Source organism: Ornithodoros turicata, chromosome 10 (assembly GCF_037126465.1).
Source record: "Ornithodoros turicata isolate Travis chromosome 10, ASM3712646v1, whole genome shotgun sequence".
NCBI classification, from domain to species: Eukaryota; Metazoa; Arthropoda; class Arachnida; order Ixodida; family Argasidae; genus Ornithodoros; species Ornithodoros turicata.
Window position 1 is genome coordinate 16,986,469 of NC_088210.1, and position 17,544 is coordinate 17,004,012.

At 46.9% G+C, this 17,544-nt stretch overlaps 2 protein-coding genes across 3 annotated transcripts in view; both read right to left on the reverse strand.

The window, feature by feature from the left end:
• Nucleotides 1–230: 230 nt before the first annotated feature.
• On the reverse strand, nt 231–5,488 carry LOC135370206 (uncharacterized). Its single transcript, XM_064603907.1, has 7 exons — nt 5,096–5,488; nt 4,957–5,029; nt 3,072–3,166; nt 2,905–3,009; nt 1,927–1,974; nt 1,780–1,830; nt 231–567 (listed from the first exon to the last, which is right to left on the reverse strand). Exons 1-7 carry the CDS (start codon nt 5,153–5,155, stop codon nt 331–333), a joined length of 669 nt encoding a protein of 222 aa, XP_064459977.1. The 5' UTR covers nt 5,156–5,488; the 3' UTR covers nt 231–330.
• A 3,933-nt stretch (nt 5,489–9,421) lies between these two features.
• The window catches only part of LOC135370722 (calcium/calmodulin-dependent protein kinase kinase 1-like), a 129,581-nt gene continuing 121,458 nt past the window's right edge, over nt 9,422–17,544 (reverse strand). For both annotated transcript variants that reach the window (XM_064604536.1, XM_064604535.1), the window contains exons 16-18: nt 16,843–16,971; nt 16,585–16,718; nt 9,422–15,824 (exon numbers count right to left, since the gene is read on the reverse strand). In XM_064604536.1, coding sequence (XP_064460606.1) covers nt 15,752–15,824; nt 16,585–16,718; nt 16,843–16,971 — 336 coding nt within the window. In that variant the 3' untranslated portion in view covers nt 9,422–15,751. The remainder of the gene's footprint in view (nt 15,825–16,584; nt 16,719–16,842; nt 16,972–17,544) is intronic.

Consider the following 17,544-nt stretch of genomic DNA (forward strand, 5'->3'; position numbering starts at 1 on the left):
AGCCTATTAGGACCGTGTGATTCATTGTGCGGTACGTTGAATTTGCATTGGGCCGATAGCTATCGCGAAAGCGATAGTGACGTCGTGACGTCGTGACGTCGTCCACCAATGAGAGGCCGACAACGGAGAGTTCTTTCAGCGCTATATCACCACCGATACCTCCGAGGTTAGAATAGCCCGCACCAGAGTTTTCAAATATCGTTCCGTTGGTCTCAAAGGTCGAACTGGAGTTTCGATAATAAATGCGTCTTTTCTATTCTACGTGCAGTTTGCGGATTGACAACGAAGAAACATTTTGTAAATACAGGTGACTGGAAGTACAGTATGGCGCTAACGATGAACCCGGACAGCGCGGCCAAGTTGAGTGGTGTGGAAAGGGGTGGCCACCTTGCTGGTACCCGGAGAGAACGCAGTAGATCGGCCCGCGGGACTAGAGGGAGGGTAGTAAGGGGATTGGGCTTCCTCCGAGCTCGATGTTGACTCTTCAGCTTTTTTCTTCTTCTCCTTTGCCTCTTGCCTTTCCTTGAGGCGATCGTGGTAACAACTGAAACCCATCAAGAACGTCCCCTGCGAGCGTTAGAAGTTAAAGACATCAGTTCCAGTACAACGGGCACCCGTATATAGTGCCTCTCGCCCATCTTTTTGTGGCTGCGGCAGGATGGGCGAGAGGCAACAAGTTTTTTGACTGATTGATTTGGTGTTTTTTTGTTTTTGTTTTTCGCGAGCTCTCTCCCCAACATCCTCACAACACCAAAAACCATTCGCAAAAGATTTCGCACCCCCTATATACCCCTCCTCCCACACACACAAAGAAAAAAAAAAGAGACTCATTTGAGAAATAACTCGGAAAAGCCATCAGATATGGGTGTCAGGCACACCTGGAATGAGCACCTTGCGCTTATCTTATCTCAACTCATTGAAAGAACACGCAAGAGAATGAGTACGCTTCATCCATGAACACCGAGTGAGCAACCACGTACGAGCATGTGTGAGCATGCGAGTATAAATGAGCGTTTAACTCGAGACTTGACTCAAGGGCCGATTGGGCTTGATCAAGGGCTTGATTCAGGCCGCGCAGCTTGCCGATAACAGTGAGCACCCACCATGCACCTGTGATCGCACCTAATCGCTACCAGTGACCGTCTTCACGGATGTTGAGGAGATTCCTCAGTGGTGTCCTCAGTATGCGGTGGTGCTAGTTTAGCGACTTTAGTTAGTTTTTGCACCAGCTCCCGTGGCATAGTGGTTAGGATATGATCGCTTCCCACGCCGAGACTGGGAGGTGACACGGGTTCGAATCCTGTCACCGGCTGTGCTGTCCGAGGTTTTCCCTGAGTTTTCCCAAAGACTTTCCAGAGGAATGTCGGTACAGTTCCCCTGAAGTCGGCCTGAGACGCATACTAACCCCCCTGTCCTCGCTCCATCTGTCCACGTATATACGCCGCTCAAAGCGACAGTTGCTTCGCGGCGCTAACACGATATCTAAAAAGAAAGTTAGTTTCTGCTACTAGTGGGGCCACTAAGGAATTTCCTCAACGTCAGTGCAAGCGGGAGCACATCAGCTCTACTGCCTTCACATCAACTTTACGCTCTTGGCAGCCATGGGATCAGCGGCAATGAGCCAAACAAACGGTGGTCTGAGCCGAAGGCGGGTGCGAGCGTCAGCGACTGAGCTGAGGATGAGAGAGGATGAGAGAGAGGAGAGAGAGAAGATGAGAGAGTAGGGAGTCGCAAGTTCTTTTCTGTCACAACTTCACGAACAGGCCTAAAGGTACTCACTTCTACAGCGGCCCAAAAGGTGGTCAATGTCATCCTTGCCGTTGGAGGGACCTGTACGAGATGGAGGTCTTTAGGATGTCTTTGGGACGACTGGAAAACTTTTTTTTTCTTTTTTTTTCAAGAGAGCTCACCAGGAATGCTGCTTACCGGATCGGGGAAAGTGATCGTTCGATACATCTCCGCCAGTGTGGACGACTGAAAGCGACGTAATAAGCGCTATCAGTGTGATGCAGTGTGATTACATGATAGACATTACGGCGAGTGATTCTCGCTGTCCTTGAATTGTGTGCTGAATAGTCGCATGTAATTAGTGTTACCTCGAGGTCGCTGAAGTGAAATGAAGCGGTGAAGTTAAATAACAGACGTGCACAAAATACACTGTAAAGCCAGAACTTGACCGCATACCGTGCTCAGAACGAAACTTTTTTTGCAATGATTTTTCGTTCTGTTCTCGTATTTGTTGAAAATGGGAGACGTCCGTCCCCTGTCCCCCGTTTGCCCAATCGGGAAGCCGTTTGAGGAATGAGGAGACCAACGGCAGGACGCTGCGCGTTGTCGCGTTTCCGCAGAAGGGCGGCAGAGGGCAAGCATAAATAAATAAAGCAAAAATCACGAACCACGCAATGGATCAATCGTTTCCCTTTTGTGCTCAATCAATCAATCAATCAATCAATCAATCAATCAATCAATCAATCAATCAATCAATCTTTATTTTTCCTTTGTGGGTGGAGCAAAGAGCAAAAAGCCAAGTAAGCCTTGACAAAGGCTCTCAAAGGTGTCGGTGTCAAGGTGACGACGTCTTTCATTTCACGACGAGAAATTTTTCGAACTTCGCTGCCCCTTTAATAAGTAGGAGTAGATGTACACGTCAGACGAGTCAGCCTACATTTGTGTGGGGACATGGCGCACGAGAGGACTGAGGGTTTCATAGCCTGCATGTGCCTGAAATGTCCCGACGCACACTGCTAGAATGTTTACCTCATCCGCATTATACCGTCCTCGACCGGCTTCCGGCCAGCGATATTGAGCTCGGCGAGTCAAGCTCATTTGCATCACGTCGATAACGGTTCTCGGCTAGTAGCTATTACAGCGAAGCACTATCAATGTTTCTTCTACGGATCTTACCTCGATGAACATGTACCGAAGGAACGTGGCTGTCGAGTAGAGCAAGTTTCCGAGCATCTGACAGATCAAGTAAGTGTAACATCGAAGGAGTCCATCTTGGTTGTCCTGTCCATTTCAAAAGGCGCGTTAGAAAGAAGAAAGATGTTGACAAACCGACCGGGGCTTACCGATGCGACGTTGTTCTTGTACATGTAGAGAACGACGGCGGCCACAAACTGCATGAAGCCGTCCACTCCTCCAGTCACCCAAACGTATGGACGTCCTGCACCGCGGAAATACTATCATCAATCTATCAAAATCCTATATTATCAAAATTTTCAGCGACGAGATAGCGACACTGAGTTCCAAGGGCGAGCAGAAGAGGCCATTTTGTTTCCGCGTCACACTAGCGTCACCTAACGGCGTTCACGATGCCATCTATCGAGTGAGCTCCGAAATGTTGTTCCTGCTGCCAGCAGCTACCCACGGAGGATACATTGACAGCTTTGGGCTCACCCTGACCTTATCTGGACAGTCTCTAGGACAGTACACTGAGTCAGTACACAGTACACTGTACACAGTACAGTGCACTGTCTCTGCTCCTCAACTGGGTTTTCCGAAGACTTTCCAGACGAATGTCGGCACAGTTCCCCCTGAAGTTGGCCCAGGACGCATACTAATAGTCCCCGTGTCCCCCACTCCTTCCTGCTGTCCTCTCCGTCCGTCCACATCTGTACGCCGCTCATAGCCACAGTTGCTTCGCGGCGCTAACATCCAATCTAAAAAAAAAGATCGGCTCCTCAACTGCGGATGGCGCTTGTGCGGAGCGTAAACAAGATGGCTTCCTTACTCGCCTGTGGAGCTCACTGTCGCTACTACGAAGCGAAGCTTACGAGAACGAGGGTTTCAGAAATGGCGTCACAAGTCATCCCAGTAATTACTACTCGCTGCTCTTAAAACACAAGCTACCTATTTATACATCGCTAAGGTTGCTCAGGCCATACTGGTGCGCGGTATGAAAGTGGGTCAGTTGTCTGCGCAGCACCCCTTGGACCAATGTTTTGTACAAACAAGCCCAAATCGACGTCTTACTGGACCAATCTTGGACCAATATTGGCAATACCGGCCCAGTATTGGACCAATGTTGGACCAATATTGGCAATACCAGCCCAGTACTGGACCCAGTACTGGACCAATCTTGGACCAATATTGGAAATACCGGCCCAATACTGGACAACCTTGGACCAATATTGGGTTGTGCTGATCGGGAAATTCCAGAAAAGAGAACACCAAAAAGGTCGCAAAATTCATTCATGTTTTTTCATAAAGCATCAAAAACCATCGCGTTCGAAACCAACTGCTGGCTTCCGGTTGAAACAGCATTTCCCTGCTTCGCCTTTTCCGGTGACGTAACCGGCATTGGCGGCGAGATTTCCAATCACTCAGCTGACGGCGTCGCCAGGGTGGTTGCAATCAGATACTACCGAAAGCACGAACGGAGATGTTTCTAGTGACGGTTCGGCAGCAGATTGCGAGTCGGAAGACCACATTTTGTGACGGGCAGCCTGCCTTCATAACCGATTCCAGTGACGTCGGCTCGCACACTGTTGCCTGAACTCAGCCGGGAGCGCGGAGCCGACTGCAAAGCCCGATTAAATTCATTTTCTAATGTTTGGGACTGTTTCAAAGCGAAACATTCTGGTTACACGTATTTCAGGCCCTCACTATTCCGATCGCAGCTTCAGTTCAACTGCGTCTTTTTTTTTGTCCGGGGATCACCTTACACGCATATACTGCAGTATATGCATCTACTGCATCTATTGCTGCATAGTATACTACATACTACATATACTGCAACATACGAAATATTAATATTAATAAATAAATAAAAAGAAAGAAAAGAACTTGCCCCGTTTTTATCCCTGAAGAAAAATTGGAAGACGTCTTGTGAAGCACATATAATAATAATAACAATACGCATAATAATAAAAGATGACATATCAATCGACAATCCTGAACGGGATCCCTTTGCTATTAAACCGGAAAGTAAGGTGTTATGTCACGTGTACTTACTGTAGTGTTCGATGGCCACCGAGATACGCCAAGCCGCCACAATATAGATGACCCCGACGAAGAATGCGAAAGACTGCAAGGGGATTTGCGTTAACGGTGTGCCTATATAGTATATATATCCGTGGTGGATTGCACTTACAGAGTAGATGAGAGCCAAGATCTGTACTGCAGCCTTGCTTTCTGTGCAGCACCACACCATGGTTCTATCACAGTGTTAATGGAGCAGCTTGGCCGAGGAAGAAGATCATAGGAATTGCGCGCGAATTCTTCGTCGGTCCTTTGATATTGAAAGTTCGTTAGATAGGAATTTGTTGAGTCATTGCTCCAAGTTGCGACGCATGCTTAGATCTGGGAGATCAATAGCAGCAAGGACAGACACAACGATAAACGACAAGCGAATCCTTGAGCTTCCCATTGCAAGCATGCCGTTTCATGTCGAGTAATAGACTCGGTCGAACTGCACCTCTGCCATGCTGAGTCAATCAACATTGTGCAGAAGTCATTCAACGCAATTATAACGCAATACGCAGGGTTCTTATACGTAATACGCAGGGTGTCGTTACTGTATTCCTCTCCGATGTCACACACGCGTGTTTCGTGGTGGTGGTGGTGGTGGTGGTGGTGGTGATAGGGCTTGCTGTTGTCGGCCTCACGTATGTGGGCAACGTCACGACTCACGCCCTGGGGGAATGTGCGTCCTGGGCCGACTTCTAAGGGAACTGTGCAGACATATGTCTGAAAGCGTCTGAGGAAAACCCAGGAAAAACCCCAGACAGCACAGCCGGCCGCGTGTTTCGTAAAAGACGATTGGTGAATACTTTGAACCAATCCACTGTTTGTGTGGATTGACTTCCGATAAGCGCCCGACTGGCGGGCAGCAGGGGAAGCAGTATGATCAAGGAAGTGCTGATGCCATTTACGCTTGAGTGGACAATTCCCTGGCGGCGTATATAGTTCTTTCAGCATAAACAGGATTCCGACTCACATGTCTTGTCGTGCCAATCGTCATCTAGAAAGAAACTGCGTGATCAGTTGACATAGCCTCAAAAAGGAGCCGATTTTGACCTCATTGAAAATGGGCGGGAAAGCGAGGGGTGATGAAGGAGGCTTTCTGTAAAGTTTAACGTCGGGAAATTGAGATGCCCTGTGGCAGGCAATCAAACACACTAAGGCAACACAACGGACGCTTGTTTATCTCCATGCCGCTGCGCATAAAATCCATCGTTGCTGCACAAAGGGGCAGGAGAAAGTATTAACGCGAAAGCTACTGAAAGTTTGCCGTTCTTTCAAACACTGTTTACGCCTTCCACTCTACGCCTCCGGGTGAACTAGCCCCTGTGCGGTTAAATTTTGTGGCTCGCATGCAGCGCTTGCCTGTCAGCAAAAGCCACGGAAGCGATTTCGTGTGTTTGTATTTCGCTGTGCAACGTTTGCTGATAATACGCTCTTTCCAGTCAACACTCGCATACGAGCACACTGCTGAGACGTAATATTTAGAAACAAAACAGGGCATTCATTAGCATTGTGTAAGACAGCCAAGTCATTGTGCAAGAGCATTGTGTAAGACAAAAGTGCAAGGAGCCGTGAATCGTGTTGGTTGAATTGAAATATGTCAAATAATGGAAAACAGACGAGGACGGAGGCGACCTTCTTGCGAAGAAGTGCGCTTAAAGTGCCACTACGGACTAAATCTCGTGTCTTCAGAATCCTAGCAAAGCTATGTCACTGAAATCTTCTTGTCTCACTTTACACTTCTGCAAAATATTTTGGCTCTACGTGACGCGAAAGCTAGAGAAAATTAATATTTATTTTTGAGAACTGTGACGTTTTGTTAGGCTCCGACGGAGCGCCCGGCTCTCATCTGGCAACGTTGTTGCCCTTCGCGTCTTCTGGGGGGATCACGTTTTGCACTCCGTTAGCGGAGCCCCACGTAACATATCATCCGACAGCTCCGACCTTCGAAAAAAACACAAAGGAGGGAGAAAACATCTCACCCGTTTTCTCCTCTTTCGATCAGCGTCACGTGACTTCTCCACCACGTGAGCCTCCACGGACGCCGGCGTCGTTGCTAGGAAACGAGTGCCCTCTCTAGAACATGACATCATTACAATTTGTGGGCTTATGATTACGTCACCAGCTCCGCGCGTCATCGAAACTTGTGGAAGCTCAGCAGATCTTCAAAAATTGCCAGAAATGCACAGCGTTCGTAAACAGGATTGAAATTTCGCGTGTAGAATCCTTGAGGCACCTTCTTTTCATGTGACGACAAACGACACGATGGATGACATGACACGGTGAATGAGGTGGCACGAAATTGGATGATCGAGGCAGCACGGTGGATGGGATTGCACGTTGGTGAAGGCGGCCATAACCCGTCTTTACATGGCCCTCCCCCCAATACTAACTATAATAAGCCAAAACGGAGTATGTTGACGGCAGTTAATGCTGCTACAGTAGGGCTACTTTAGATCATTTCTAAACTGGATTTTTTTTTTACGTACACAGTGATAATGAATCAGCTGTAATAACGTAGACCTTTCAGAGAAACGAAACAGATACTCTCATCTCACCTGACCGCGGTCACGAACAGGCGTGTTGTACGGACGATGAAATGAGTATTCCGACAAACAAGCACGGAGAGTCCCACGCACGTTGACCGGACATGGTGGTCGGACTTCGCGGACCGAGCGTCCGAAAACGGCCCTGAGCCACCTTGAGGATGTCGTGACAACCAAGGGAATCGAACTAGACTAGAGGCCTATGGACCTCTACCCGAGAAACGTCACCATGACGTTGGTAGACAGACTGAAACCGAAACAAATCGGAAGGAGAGTGCTGGGTTCTACGAATGGACACTTGTTTGCTGCCTCCTATCGAAAGAAAAGTAGGGCCGAAGGTCGCGTTCCTTTCAGGGATCATCGTAATCCCCCTCTCAAGACCGTGACTTTCGGGCGCGACCTTTTGTTCGCCCCAAGCTTCGAGTGTATAGTTCAACTCTACCAAATTGGTGGCGCTGTCGAACCCTATGACGTCATTTCTTTACAAACAGGGAGAGGTCTATTAACGCCAGTGGAAGGTCCGCTATACGACGTCAGGAGGACATACACTCGACGCGTCCGATCACTGCCCTGATACTTTCTCTGGACTTCACATGTTTCCGGCGCTCTCTGCATGGCATGCATGATGGCATGGCTGTAGAACCAGACGTGTGAGCCTTCCCTTCCCTCAACCCTTTTCATCCCTTCCTTGGGCAACGTGCCGCCAATCTAGACAGGCAGACCGCTCGAATCACCACGTCACCCCCCTCCCCCCTCTCTCTGCATGGCTTGTGGAGTTGTACGTAATGCGTTACTAGTAATTCCGTTACTAGTAATCAATTACTTTTTTCAGTAATTGTTAACGCAATCAATTAATTTTGTAGGCAAGTAATTTTCCAAGTAATCTGATTACAATTTTCGGTAATCAATTACTGAGTAATCGATTACTTTTTTAACATTCTGTGAACAATGGCAACCCTTTTCAGCAAGCCAATCTGTTCTTCTGTTCCACCAAGAGTTCGACTGAAGCAATGACGCAGAGGTCATTGTGACGGCCGTCTCTAGTCCACACGTGTCCCATGCACACCACAGTAATATGATAATCCCTTACAACTGCGACCTATACTGGAGCAACAGTAAAATAGGTGACTGTATTGATAAATTGCGGGGGCTGAACATAACAATAGTAACAAAACGAAGCCGAAGTTTCGTTGTTGTTTTAAATGTGTGTATAAATCTGTAATAAACGCGTGTATGTGTTTTGTATGTTGCTTGCAAATGTATTTGTGAATTTCACTTATCATGTATGTTGGTGTCTCATATTAGAATTTGCAACAAGAGCTGCATGGTTGCATTCACTGCAGGCTTGTTGGCTTTGCTATGGCCCACAATTTAAAAGTAACGGGAAAAGTAACGCGTTACATTTTGAGTCGGTAACGTATTCCATTTTTGCTGAAGTAATTTGTAACGGTAAAGAATCAATTTTCGCGCAGCAGTAACAGTCACTGTAATCAATTACTTTTTTCGAATAACGTGTACAACTCTGGCTTGTGGTAATCGAGGAGTATACGTCTTTCTATAAGATGCCTGGCCCTGTCGGCTGATAAGAAGATGCATTACCTTATCAGGACTTACCTACCTTCTCGACGCTGCATATGGCTCGCAGAAAAACGTGTGTGGAGCAGTTGCTGCAAAGCTGCAGTTCTTATCGAGGGATTTTAGTACTGCGTACGGCAAATCGCTTCGCGTGCACAAGGAAATAGAGAGTGCATACTCCGCATGCGCCGCACCTGGCTTTGCGTCTAGCGCATGCGCAGTGTGAACACACTATCTGTTTGCGATTGGCGTGTGCTACAACTGAAACTCCCACTATTGTCGCGCGTAGCACATTTCTTAATGTGAGGCCAGTAAGAATGAGAAGAGATGAGTGGCGAAGAGATAAAACTAACCTTTATTGTAGTTTGACACACACATTTTAGAAGCGAAAATATGGATTATTACAAGAAGTTGGTCATTGGTCACAATTGGTCATTGTGGTCGAAGCCTGAAGATGTCGTTTATAGCGTAAGAAGAAGCTATGTGCTTCGTAGTGTATATACAGGTGCTGCGACTTCCTACTCAATCATACTATAGGGGGCAGTTGTGATTGCATGGAGCACAATGACGGGAGATGGTAGATGGTGTAGAAGGTACCGGCAGTCAAGCAGCCCTGCTCGGTGTGGTGATGCTACCAAAACAGTGGATCACCTTAAGTGTAGCGTTAGGGTATTTATTGAGTATTGCGCGGGCAGCACTTCAGTGGATCACCTCGTGTGCGATAAGGAAGTAAAGATGGTTATCATCAGTAGGCATTTTAGGTTGTGTCACTCATGCATTTCGTCACTAGCGCAAACTGGCTCTATACGCTCGAAGCGAAAGGCGGGTCGGACTTGGCACTTGGTTATGTCAACCTCTTTTTTGATCACTGGGTATACGAAAAATGTAGGTCATATAAGCCGAACACAGTCAATTCAGTGAATCAGTAATTACTACACAGAGTCAACAACAGACAAATCTCATTTTTTGTCTCTGGAATTTCTGTCGCGCTGCGGGGATTGCACCCGGACCTTGGAATCTTCCAAAAGGAGTGAACCCTCGTTAATATGACCCCCGACAATCTGACATACGCGTTTTACGACCATACTCCTGGGGAACAATGCAGGGAAACCTCTGCAACTCCCCCCCCCCCGCCCGTTAATATGACAATTCCGCATTATGACCAAAATTTTCGGGAATGACCATGGTCATAATAACGAGGGTTCACTGTACATGTATTGCTTGCGACACACTTGTCCGTAATCTCCTGCTATCCCCTATCGGCAGTGTCGTGCACGAGGGACCTGTATACCCGACTGTATGTCGACTACCACCTGAAGTGTAGCAAGAAAATATCTGTTACCCTTGAAATCCGCTGAATAAGACAGATAAACAACCGTGCCAGTATCACCTGCGCTGTCTCCGGTTGCTATACGTTCTGGTCCGATACATTATTGGTAATCAATCTCGGTTATCAGTTGTGCGATTAAGACACGCTATACGTTGTCTACTTGTTATAGCTTTTCAAATAGGTAAACAGGAGGCACAAGGCGGTGGGCGATGTTTTGGGCGTGATCATTATCTACATAGTCGGATAGTCTGCAGATATTATACATGCAACCATGACGTGACAAGGAAGGCCAAAGAGGTTCCCACGTAATCACAACGTAAAAATGCGTGTTGAAAGCAAATCGATATCGAAAGCCCCGCGTTCGAACATTGATGTCCTATACTTCGCAATGACTATCTGGTACATTGACACCTTCTACAAGCTGGTCAGTGATTGAAGCATAATGCACCAGGAAACAATCTTAACTATTCGGTAGTTGGTACATTGGCGTCTATACGGGTCGGCCGGTGATTGGTACACAATTCACTAAGAAATGGTTTTTCGCTTCCTAAATGTACCAGCAGGGACTTCGGATCGTTAACCAGAGGTACTATGCAGATGGTATACCCACGAGTCAGGGATACCATCCATTATGCAAGTAACAAGAGAGAGAGAGAGAGAAAGAGAAGAGGGAAAGAAAGAAATAAGAGCACAAAATGTAAAATGTAAGGAAACCTCACATCAACCTAGCGAACCGTGCTACCAGTGTTATATATACTTGATACCGGTATTATTATGGGCGATTCGCAACCACGAAATCAAAAGTGGCATCTTTTTGCCCCGTCTCACGTCAAAAGAAAAATAAGCCCGTCAAAAGAAACATAATTATCAGAATTTCTGTCGCTCTTGTACGCTCATTAATTAATTAACGAGGCCTGAAACTCGTTCGAACTTAACCATTCTTCGTAGGACACTGCATTTTGACTTGTCCGACACGATGTCTATGCTGGAGACCACAAAACTATAACAGACTTGATGTCTAGACGCAAACAGACTATTTTTGACAACCTAAGAAATTAATTCCACCCCATTTATGTTGTCCTCAGTTATGCGACAGGTAACGACGATTCGCACTGCTCTAATTTAAATAGCACTTTCATTTCCACTTTCTGCGCTAATTTCAGCGAAAAATTCGCTAATTTTAAGGGCAGGCGAAAATTTCGAGCAAGTATTCACTCTTGGAAAGCAACGATACAATCGCAAACTTATTTTGACGCTTGGTTGCCAGTAAGCAACTGCTCCACCGCGCAAGCATTAATTAGTGTTAATTAAATATAGTAAGGATAATCGAAGGCCTATCGTGAAGCAATCGAGCCAAGAACTTTAGCATCTACAGATTGTGTATGTGTCTTGTGTCCGCGATTCGCGAAAAATCGGGGTCCCCGATATTAAAGGGTATTTTACACTATCCGTTGATTGTCTTGTGTATCCAGATTTATACGCATCTTTAACGATAATGGCTGCCATCTCAATAAGCCCGGTGTGTACATATCGACTTTGTACCGTCAGAGGGTGAACAAAATCATTAAACACAGTATTGCTGAAATATAGTGTGGTCCGCACTGTTATCAGGATGAAATATATACATATATATATATACGTCAACAGTGTGCGCAGAGGCTGGTAAACGTGCACGATACAAATGCAGGGATGATCGTGTAAGCTAAAAATACTGTCAATGTTTACCGCTACTTCATCGTCCTGCCTAACCCGACCTAACCTAACCTGCTGGCGCAGGACGGCGTATAGACAAGCACACACGTAAAGTTGGCTTCCCTCGCTAATCCCTGGTGTGCCGGGGGGAAAACACTAATTACAGAGCTTCATTTGCCTAAAGCTACATCGTATTAGTCTATCCAAAACGTCTCTTTGGAAATGCGTTCTTCTGGATGAGGGAACCGAAATTGCTGGTAACAACAAAGCCTGTTGTTGTTGCAACAATCGACGCCTGCGGAACCGCACGATACATCTACGGAATTATCGATTGTACCTTACGTGTCGAGCTGAGTGCTCCGCTGCGGTCCATTAATTTAATAAATATTACAGCGTGACCCCCTGCGAGAGTGCCACGCCCACTGTCCGAAGGAACGGCTGAACAATAATAATTGCCGAATGAGAACCGAGGGCAAATGTTTTTTAGTCACCATTTCTCCTATGTATGGCATAAACTGTAGCGAAGGAGCTGTTAAATTGCACGTTGAAATGCTCACACTACAGTCCACGCTATAAAGTGCAAAAATTTCTCCTCGCGCAATGAAAGAAGCCGTTACCTTGAGAGGAATATAAAAAGGAACGGGATTCATCCGTTGCGTCGTTCGTGATTCATGAGCGAAAGAAACAGCACCGTTCGTTTTCCCTCTCTCTCTCCTTCTCAAGATGCGCGGCCTCTGATTGGTCTCCCGAAACGATCTCCCTCGATGATTGGACATATCGTTTGAGGGGACCAACGACGTGGCCGCTCCGCGTTGCCGCCCTTCTTGAGAAGGAGCGAACGGGTGAATCCCGTTCCTTTTGTATTGCTGTCAAGGTAACGGTATCTTTCATTCCGCGAAGACAACTCTTTGCACTTTAGCGTCCCTTTAAGGTCGCTTCGGCAGTTCCGTTTTCCATCTATGCCTGAACAAGGCGAAGGGTTTATCACACGTTGGTAAATGCATGTCATGTACAGCAAGCATCAGAGTTAACTTGAACGCCATTTCGGCATGCGGACCCTGGTAGTGGTTAGAAGAAATAACGGGGGAGGGTGATTTTGGTCATCTATTTACCGCTAGAGTGGGCGACCCTCGTAATGAAGGCGTTGTTTTCCACATGGCGCCGCCAGGGTGGCTATCTCTTCTCGCTTCACAGGTATAGCAACGTAGTTCACGTTAACTTTGACGCGAGCCGTACACATGTTGGCATGGCCTTGACGGTACTGAAAACTGGCTTTGTTTTTCAAAAGGCGAAACATTAAATGCAGTGTGGCTGCAAGACGGCGTGCGCTAGTTCACTCGCGCGTTGACCTGGCCACTGAAGGGGAAACGTTGGCGCTCATGGCGCATGCGCTGCAAGCACTTACAAGCCTCTAGCAGGCATTTGCAAGGCGCAATGTCGATGCTACGCCTCTTGTTATGAGTTCCTGCTGCCGGAAAGACTAGACCACGCTGTAACCTGTCACTCCGATCGGGATACTGCTGTCTTGTTAAAGGGGTTGTGACACCTTGGTAGATGTGGTTCATTACATCATGCACACGTCGTATTGCACATTAGAGTGTAGAGAGAGAAAAAAAAGATTAGTTTTCTACGCGTCGTACTTAGCGATTTAAAGCCCTTTAAACATACGTACTCGAAGCTCGGACACCCCATTGGTAGTGGTAAGCACGTGACCTCTGCCGCGCTTCCTCACTGGAGGAGGAGACGCCTGCTACTCACTTTGCTGTAAAACTTCGAATGCAGGTTCACATCGATGCAATTAATTGAATTTTACATTTATGCGTAATAACTTGAAATGTCGCAACTCCTTTAAAGGGACAATCGCATTCGGAAACCCATCTATGAAACAACTACGTTCGACATCGATTGACAACCTACCCGGCTAATTTTTTTCGTCGAAAAACTGCTTAGATTTTTTAATAAACCAATTTTAACCGGTAGCGTGACGTCACTCCTTAAGCGGAGGAGGGAGAGGGCGACGCTCAGAGGAGGATAGGCGCCGCTTCCAAAGGCCCGTAACTCTATGAGACGTCTCCACGGCCGCGCCGTTCCTTTTCTCAAGGTCGCGCCCTAATTGGTTCTTAGGGAGTGACGTTTCCTCGTTTTTGCAGAGAGGGAATTCCGGCATACCCTTAACATCCGGTGTCTGCTCTTGTTCGTGTATTCCGTCGAATAACAGTCAAACTACGCCAATAAAATGACACTTTTGTTTCGAAATCGACTGGAACGGATACAACCGCCCTTTTAAAGAGGAGGGAACATTGGATGCGAAATCAATCACTGAATGAAAAGCGAAAAAGAAAAGAAAAGATAAATGAAGTGTACTGTTTATCCTCCTGCAAACCTTGCAAGATAAAAGTGACAACATGTTAAAATATTGTCATTCTAGATGCAAGGGTACACTCGTACCCACTCGTACTCGTAACACTGTGAAGGTCCGTTTTTAGTTCTGAAGTTTAGTTATCACTCCTTCAGATATCACTTTCCTGTGCTCAGCTTATCTGGCACATCTCGCAAGTAGACATTGCATATGAGTGATGGATTTAAACGCAGTTCGATGCCAAAAACCCTGCCAGCTCTTGGCCCGAGAGACTACGGTCCGTAGTTTCTGCATTCACACGACACATAGCGCATGGTATTCAGCAATTGACTTGCATACCGCCCGCACGCAGGACACGCTTAACGAAAAGAATACCACGAGGTGTAACATTTGTGGCTTTTTGCAATTTTGCATATGTGATTTCACGGTGTCGGTTTGGTTAACGTATACGCACAATGTGGCCGCGTTATCTGTGTCACTCAAGATGTATCTGTACTACTAATACAAAGGAAGAAGCGAAGAAACCAGTCCGGGGACGACAAAGGGCCCTTGATCAGCGCCACCTACACTCTGAAGACAGAACTTCATCGGATATCACGCAGCTAGCCAACCATCATTCCGAATCCGAATGGCATCGATTTCTCCCCCCGATTCTTCGAAAATGCGAGGCATACGCCCCACACTCTGCACAAATCAGGCGTGATAACAGTATCATTCTCTGGAGTAGTTGGCCTTAAAAGGGTCACGTGATCAAGTTCTGTTTTATCACTGTAGAAGTACGGTAGCATAGTAGAAGGAGGACCGCTTAATGCCCTCTTCGCCAGGAGGGCATCAAAGTCGCGATGTCGTCTGCTTCGCCAAACCGACGCAGATGATTTCAAACACAGGCTTCCTGTGGCTACCAGTGGCTTCTTATGCGGCCAATGGCGGCTCGTCACCATAGCTACGGTTGTGATTGGCGGACTCTGACTATACGTCACGCCCTTTACGCGACCAGGCTTCTTCTACCCGCTGTGACAACGCGTTCTTAGAGAATTAATGCCTCACTAATTAAAAAAAAGAAAAAGACAGATCCGGTTGGAACTAGCAAACATCCGTACGTAAGCCGGGTCAGCCTTGGAGTCAGACTGAACGCAGCAATGCTGAGAGGCAACGGCGACGGCATGTAGAGAGCTGTCCTCTGGTGTCAACTATATCCGCCGCAGTAGTCTTGGTCCGCGTTGCGTTGGCTCCGCCGCCTGTCGAAGGAGGCGGCTGGCTGAAGACGAAGCGCCCGGTAATTTAACTTTGGGTGATGTGGTCCATGAAACACATCTCGTCCACAGCTGGCAGCGGGCTCTCCAGGGACACTTTCCTACGAGAGCAATAGACGCACATTTAAAAGGGACCACGCGTCATCTTGACGTGACTTCCACCCACATCTTAGTAGATGCCCGGTACAGATCCGGTATTCCTATATTTTACGAGTGTTTTGGCAAAAATACACGGCCGATCCTTCGAGCAATCTCTCTTACTGGATACCTGCGAGTACACACGACGACACAAACGCGATTATTTATGCGGGCCAGACTACAGAGGCTTCACTCCTCACAAGAGAAAAAAAAATTATAAATTATAAATATATATAAATAATACAATATAATATATATATATAAACATTTTTTTTTTACCTGACGAAATACAGTCCACTGCATGAAAGCCTATATTCATTAAAGTAAAGCTTCGGTGTTTTATATTTTTGTTGTTACTTTTGCCAAGTGGATCTTGACCCAACCCTCTACATTCTTCAGCTCCTCACAACAGACTGAGATGCACGGCGCGTACGTGTCCATCTGCACTACCTGCCTTGACACCTGACAACCCCTTACAAACGGAGCACCTGCCCACAAAATTTCCGCTATGAAACTGGATGCACTTCGCATTGATAGGGCTTCTAGAAATGGTGTTGTACCGACTAAAACGCCAAACCCGATAGCAACACGCACGAATGGCCTATCGAGTTCCCTTTATAAAGGTGTACTTGACTTCTCTGTTGTTATCAACAAACTTTTTTCAGGTAGTGATTTTCATGAACGCGTATACAGCTGCAGGGAGGTCTTGTTTTGTTGATATACCTCTTGAGAAGCAAATCGAAAGAGGAGGGCGCTGAATTGGATCTTCCTCCTTTAGTGAATTGACCTCTGTGCCTGGGGCAGTCTCTGAAAGGGTTCCCGAAAGAGTGCTTCTTGAGCATGCTCTTCACCAGAATCTAAAAAGAAAGAAAGAAGAAGATGGATGCATTTTCCATCACCACGCATACAAGAAGACTGGCGTCAAAAAAACCGCGACGATCTTGGTTAGTGTGAAACAGGATAATTCTGCGAAAATTGTACCAGAGTGTCCAGCTTCGGTATGGTTCGAACGCAGCTGTTGATCTCTTCTTCCGTGACCTCCACGAAGACGCAGTTTTCTTCCTCGGAAGGCATGGGGTAGGTAGAATTTTTGCTGATCCACGGATGCAACTGCAAACGAACCAACCCCGTCATTTCTATACTTTTCTGTCCCTCTTTTCTAACGTGAACTTTTTCTGTGTCGTTAGATGAAGTCGTACGATGCTTTTTGTTACATCAGCCACTCCAGGTGAACTAACAGTTATGAGGTCATCTCTACGCGAAGAGTCGCTTGCACTATATGCAAGAAATACTCCGATTCAGCTTGGCTGCCCGCTCTCGCAGCCCCAGCCTTCTTTCGCCGCCGCTCCTTCGCGCAGCTTTCATAACCCATGGCGCGCACACGCCGGACGCGTCTGAACCTTTCGACCACCACAGCTGCACTGCCGGGTGCCGACGCGCCGGCGCCGTGACTACAGACAGACCACGCCGCGATTCTTGCGTAGCGAGGACTATAACGCTAACGCATTAAAAAAAAAAAGACTCATAAAGCGCATCAATACGCGTTTCTGCGCGTAAAGAAGTTGTTTGAGATTGCAATACAGTAACTTTCTGCAATAACGATGGAAATTGACTGATTGCGGTTTCTAGAAAGTATTTACTATGCAGTAGATGGAACTTCATCACAAAGGATGCCCTACACTC

What these genes read in the sequence shown, in the direction of transcription:
- LOC135370206 (XM_064603907.1), bottom strand. Translation starts at nt 5,155, where the DNA reads ATGGTGTGGTGCTGCACAGAAAGCAAGGCTGCAGTACAGATCTTGGCT. An exon ending in GGTGGCCATCGAACACTACA is followed by an intron (nt 3,167 to 4,956) that starts GTAAGTACACGT and finishes TCCGCGGTGCAG; the next exon opens with GACGTCCATACGTTTGGGTG. An exon ending in CGATCACTTTCCCCGATCCG is followed by an intron (nt 1,831 to 1,926) that starts GTAAGCAGCATT and finishes CATCTCGTACAG; the next exon opens with GTCCCTCCAACGGCAAGGAT.